The 6,000-nt window shown below is 55.2% G+C and overlaps 1 protein-coding gene across 1 annotated transcript in view; it reads right to left on the bottom strand.

Moving 5' to 3' along the window:
* PHF2 (PHD finger protein 2) overlaps positions 1–6,000 on the bottom strand; it is a 90,205-nt gene that overhangs the window by 16,100 nt on the left and 68,105 nt on the right. Inside the window, 5 exon segments of the mRNA XM_039879816.1 lie at positions 699–1,064; positions 1,767–1,856; positions 3,096–3,187; positions 4,694–4,800; positions 5,180–5,267. Of these exon segments, the coding sequence (XP_039735750.1) occupies positions 699–1,064; positions 1,767–1,856; positions 3,096–3,187; positions 4,694–4,800; positions 5,180–5,267 (743 nt within the window).

The following is a 6,000-nucleotide window of genomic DNA, read 5'->3' as shown; positions in this document are numbered from 1 at the left end:
CTCACCCATATACCCATTCAACCCATCCATCCACCAGTAACCATCCACTCACTTTCCTTCAAGCCTCTCTCCCTCCCTCCTTCCTTCCATACATCTGTTCATTCATTTATTCATCTATCCTCTCTGCTTTGAGAAAGGAAAAACCAATGTGCTCCACTGCAACCCTGCAATTCTGCCCCTGATGGTTGCTGACCTCCTAGAAGTTAACAGCCTCCCATTAGCAGCCAATCACTCAATGGGGCCTGGTCTCAGGAACTCATGGTCCCTGAAGCCCATACCTAAGACCCTCTGATCACACTGGTGGGTCCTCCTCAGGGCCAGGCCCACCTCTCTCACTGATCACAACCCTCTGACAACGTGGACCTACTGCTGGCCCTTCTGTTGCCTCCCTACTGTCCTCCACTGGGTGCCTCACTTGCCTTCAGATCTCAGAGAATTCCTGGGCTCCAGGGAAGACTCATCCAGCTCATCCCCCAGGTGACCCTCTGTGGTGCCATCCTGTCCCAGTACAGACACTGCTATCTTCATCATGCGAGGGTCTCCCCTCAGCTGCCCACCATCCCAAATTTGCGGCAGAACCCAAGTGCCCTGGGTCTCCAGCACAAAGACATGGCAGCCCCAGCTCTATCCCACAGGCCCAATCCCCAGAGGTGTTGGTAGGCCTGCTGACTGCAAGTGGAGAGGGTGAGGCCACCAACCTTGCCCTTCTTGAGTGGCTCAATCTTGGTCAGTGCCTCCTTGGTGTGGGCCTCCAGTAGGTCCAGGTTAGGGATGGTGGGTGAGGCCGACCCCCTACACTTCTTCCCTTTCTTCTTGCTCCCATCCTTAAGCTTCAGCGATTTGGGAGGCTTCGGGGGGGGGGGCTTTGGGGGCTTGGGGACTTTGGACGGCTTGGGCATCTTCATGGTTTTAGGAGTCTTTTTTTTGGACACTTTCTCCAGGAAGGACCGAGGAGGGCTGGCCTCAATAGGGGATGGGGGCTCCTCCTTCTCTCGGTCTCCAAAACAGACCTCATTTGAGGAGATGGCTGCAGTCACTTCAGGTCTGGCAGCCTTGGAGGCATTCTAGGGAAAGAAAGAGAGAGGTGATCAACTGCCTTCTGTCGAGGGGGAGTAGGGGGTGGTCACAGCACCAGGCTGTCAGAGACACTCAAACAGAAAAGGAGTATCCATCTATACCATCTTGTGACATGCTCACATCTATCCTATATAACCTATGTGACACACTCACATCCAACAATGCTATCCATGTGACATGGGCATATCTATCCTACACCATCCATATGACACATTCACATTTATCTATACCACCCATGTGACATGCACAAATCAAACCACATCATCCATGTGACATGCTCGCATGTGTCTACACCTTCTATATGATACACTCACACTCATCTACACCATCCATGTGACATAGGCACATCTGTTTACAGCATTGTATGACATGCTCACACCTGTCTATATCACCCATGTGACATGGGCACATCCATCTACACCATCAGCCACTTGACCCCTCTACCCCCTTGGTGGGGGCTACCAAAGGGGCTGGAATCATCCTCCCCAACCCCTACAGAGAGGTGAAGAGGCGCCCCCATCCCACCTTTCATTCCCTAAGCTCCCACCAGGAGACTGTGGCCCACCACAGAGTCCTAGGAGTCCGAGCCCACATCATGCAGGTGATCCACATGGCCATCCCTGGCAGGCAGCTGTCGGAAGGACCAGAGAACACAGACAGGGTCAGTGGACCCCCAAGGTTGGCCCTACCTCGCTGAGCCGGATCTCTTTGGCCAGGTCTTTGATGAGCTGCGAGGGTTTGAAGTGCTCTGGGAGCTCGTCTTCATGCTCTGCTAAAGCCTGCAGGACAGCCATGCACAGGGTCAGAGGGTCAGCTACCAAGACTGGGCATAGATACCCACCCTCTGTGTCAAGCCCACCTCTGCTTCATTCCCCACCCACAGGGACTGCAAGCAAGGTCAGTCTCTGTGGTTCCTGACTAATCCTCTCTGTCCCTGAAGGCCCTGCCCTGCCTACTGACCCAGGACCCATCGCCACCCAGACAGATAAGGAGCAGGGGCTACCACAGGCATAGACGGGCTGTGTGGGGTCTTGGAGAAGTTAGCCCACTCCAGTTAGATACTGCCCAGACAAGAAGGCTCTTCCGTGAGCCCACTCTGTAGGTGGAGAAATTGAGTCCTAGAGATGATGAGATACCCAAGGCTGCAGAGTGAATGTGGGCTGTCCCTTTTTCCTGAGCACAAAGCTCCTCCTGGCCGCCTGGCTGAGGTGTGATGGAGGGATGCCCTGCACTGCTCACTCCAAGCCTTGAGGCCAGAGGAGATGTAGCCACAAGACAGCCCTGGGGAGGTACTGGCTGACCCACCCACTCAGCCTGCCCATGAGAGAGGGAAGAAGCACACAGGTGTCCCCCTCCTGGACCCCACGCCCAAGGCCTCCTGCAGGCCTAGCAAGGCCTGCTCGGATAGTGCTGGCTCCCCTGACTGAGAAAGAACTCCCAGTCAGGGGACACTACCCTCTATTTATATCAACAACCTAGGCAAGATGCCAGGGGACGTCTAAAGCCACTTCTCTGAGGCCTCCATTGGAAAAACTGCTACTGCATGGATGAAGGAGCAAGGGTATATGGGTGGCACAGGACAGTACTAATATGGGAGACAGTACTACTATGGGGGACATGGAGGCACAGGGCAGTACAACTGTAGGTAGCTGTGGGGGGTCATGGGGTAAAGGCCTGCCTTCGTCACAGGGCAAAGCCAGGATGAGCTGATGCCTGGGCCAGGAGGGGCTGACAGGGCATCACTGTTCTCCTGTCCAGAGCCCAACACCTGGTTATTTGGCTAGCGGCTGCTCAGAGGCCTCGTGCTCCCTGCCCTCAGTGCGGTCTCCACCACCAGCATTCCTTCCCACTGAATCTCCAGACCACCCGGCCCCGACTCTTCAGGGTAGGCTTCTGGATGGAGGGCGCTCTCCTGTTTCTGACCCCATCCCCACCCCAGGTGTCTGATTTGGGCTGGGGATGGTTTCCCACCTGCCACCCTCCCCTCACCCTGGGTCACGCCTAGCACAATTCCCTACCTGCTTTTTCGTCCATGATCTGAAAGCACCATTGAGAATTTTAGCTCCTTGGACTAAATGAGGGGGCAGCTGCTTCCCAGATTTGTGAGAACCTGGGGGGAGATGAAGGAGTTTGCTCAGGTGGGCACCTGCCACCCGCAGGCGACTTCATGCCCAGGGTGAGTGGGGGATGGGGATGAGGGACAGCTCAGGGCTAGACCTTCCAGAGGCCTCAGACCACTGCCACCTGCCCAACTGCCAACGGTTCCTCTTGGAACCTAGGGGATGCCTATCCAGGATGTCCTTCAGGGCAGAAGTGGCCCTCCCACCATCCACCTTCCAGGCCCCTCACACAGGTGGCCTGCCTACCTCTTCTGCCTGCTCTCCAGCCCACCTCAGGAAAGGGCCACAGTTGTGCCCCAAACCAAGCATTCCCAGGTGCTTTCTGATTCTTACCCTCACATCGTCTCCTGCACAGCTGAGGGACACTGGGGGGTTAGTCCACTTCCTGCTGGGGCCCCTCCTCAAAGATGCCCTTGGGGGCCACGGCCAGACCCACAGAAAAAAGAGCATTCCTGTGCCTCCTGCTGGAGAGCTCTGATATTGCCAGGTAACAAAGTGACGATCTGCTTGGCCAGAGGCAGCTCTCTGGATCCTCCTGGCTCCAGGTGGCTATGCTGTCACCTTTCACAGAGGAGGGCCTGAAGCGGAGTGGCAGGGCCGTCCCAGCATGGCCCCACTGGCCAGCACTTGCCCTGGATTCAGTTTCCTGTGTGGCTCTGTCTACACTGCCCCCACCTTGCTTCTCACCAAGCCCCCAAGGCAGGGCACTCCCTCTTCCAACTCCAAATTTGGAGCCTGATAGATGAGTTTCATTGAAACCTGGGCAGCCTAGATTAAGGACCATTTTCAGCTTTCTCATCTCAAATTAAAACCAAAGTCCAGAGGGTATCGATAGATGGACTCTGCTCTGTTCTTATAGATGCAAAATGGCATCTTCCAGAAAGGCACCGCTGAGAAAAGAAGGCATCGAAACAAAACTCCTCTGGTTCCCTTACCCAGCTGTGGAAAGTCTACGGACCAGAGTGGGGTGTCAGTGCTGATCCCCAAAGTGTGGCCAGCAGGGCCTGGGACTAAGAGTCTTGTGTCCATGGAGGTCAGGGACCTGATGGAGCCCACCTCTCCCGTGTGCCCTCCATGGGACTCTGACATGCACACTCAGCCCTGTATGGTGGGAACACCTACGGGGTCCCTCAGCTGGTGGCCCAGAACCAGACAGATGCCCAGGCCTCTGGATGTCCCCGACCAAGCCCTGTCAGTATCCACATGAGGTCACGAGCACCAAGCAGAATGCAAACCAGGCCTGAGAACCCTTGCCCAGTGCTTTTTCTGAAACATCAGACGGCCCTGCAGACAAAAGTCCAGTTTAGCCCTGCACAGCACAGACAGGGAAACTGAGGCCTGGGAGCTGAGGGGACTTGCTCAGCCTCCTGAAGACAGTGCTTGGCCTGCCTTAGGGTCTGATGTGTGAAGGCAGAACTGTTCTCCCTTCCAGTGTCCCTGAGCTCCACATGCAAACAAACACCCCAGAGCCACAGGCCAAGACACCAGGGACGTACCTTTGAAGGCTTCCAGCAGGTGCTTCCCCATGTACCAGCAGGCGGTTTCAAAGTTGGGAAACTGAGTCAGGCTGCCCAATTTCAACCTTCTTTCTACTTCATATGCTCTGGAAGCCATAGCAAAGCACTGTTCAGTGCAGGTGACACTAAAGGAGGGTGAACCCATGCCATGGCCATGACAAAGCCACACCGAGGCCACGCCTGCTCAGGCCTCCGTGCTAGGTCCTGTGTGGTGAGTTGGCCCAGGGAACTACACTGGGACGAGCACACTGTATGAGGGTGAGTCCCCTGGGTCAGTGCCCAGACAAAGGCGGCTCAGCCTTTCAATTTACCTCAAACCCACCACAGGCCATAGAGACTAGGCAGCTCAGGGGCCACCTCCTCCTTCCTCCCACGCACATGGAGGCTCAGCCACTCAGGGGAGCTGTCATCACACTGATGGTGGGGACCCTGCCTGGTGGAGCCCAGGGGCAGGTGTGGCCCTACCTCATCTGCATCTCCACGCTCAGGCTGTGGAGGAAGTGTCCCGCGAAGGCCAGGCAGTCCACGGGCGTGAGTGTGGCGTAAATCCAGCCTAGTGAGACAGACGTGGCTAGCCCTTCCCAGCGCTCTCATGCTGGGTTCTTGGTAACTTCCTGGCCTGACTTTGGCCAGCATGGGCTCAGTGCCCTTGTCCACCTGGAAACCCTCAAAGGCGCTCTGGCCTAGCCTCTTGTAATGAAGTAGGTGGGTCCTCCACGAAGGAGACCATGTCTGAGCTGGCTAAGTCTGTTCAATCCAGCTCCACACAGTACAGACAGGGAAACTCAGGCTGGGGAGCTGAGGGAACTTGCTCAGACCCACTCCGGGTTGGGCCACCCAGCATCCTTGAGCTCCACGTGCAGGAGTGAAGGGAGATGAGGCAGGGCTGCCACACCTCCTGAGAGAATTGGGTTAATCCCGACATCATCCGCAAAGATGAAGCCTGGGCCAGACTTGGGTAGACAACTGATTGTAGGGAACCAGGTATATGGGTGGACCTAGCTCAAGAAAGACTCAGAGGCATAAATGTGAGGACCCCATATATGACAGTGAGAAAATCTGAGCATTGACTGGTTATTTAGTGGAACTAAGTACTTGTTAACTATTCATTTTAAGGTGTGATAACACTATGGTAATTATGTCATTTTTAAAAGGAAGGCTTTCAGAGATGGTGAATATTTATGAGTGAAGCAATGTGATGCCTATAAAGGAAGTTTATCTGCTTGTGTCCTACTTCCTCCTTCTGCTATGTTTGAAATGTCAAGATCAGCAAATCCCCATTTCTG

The sequence above is a fragment of the Pteropus medius genome, unplaced genomic scaffold, assembly GCF_902729225.1.
Source record: "Pteropus medius unplaced genomic scaffold, Ma_sr-lr_union100, whole genome shotgun sequence".
Lineage (NCBI taxonomy): Eukaryota > Metazoa > Chordata > Mammalia > Chiroptera > Pteropodidae > Pteropus > Pteropus medius.
Note: the sequence above shows the minus strand (reverse complement) of the source record. Positions and strands in the feature narration are given on the sequence as shown.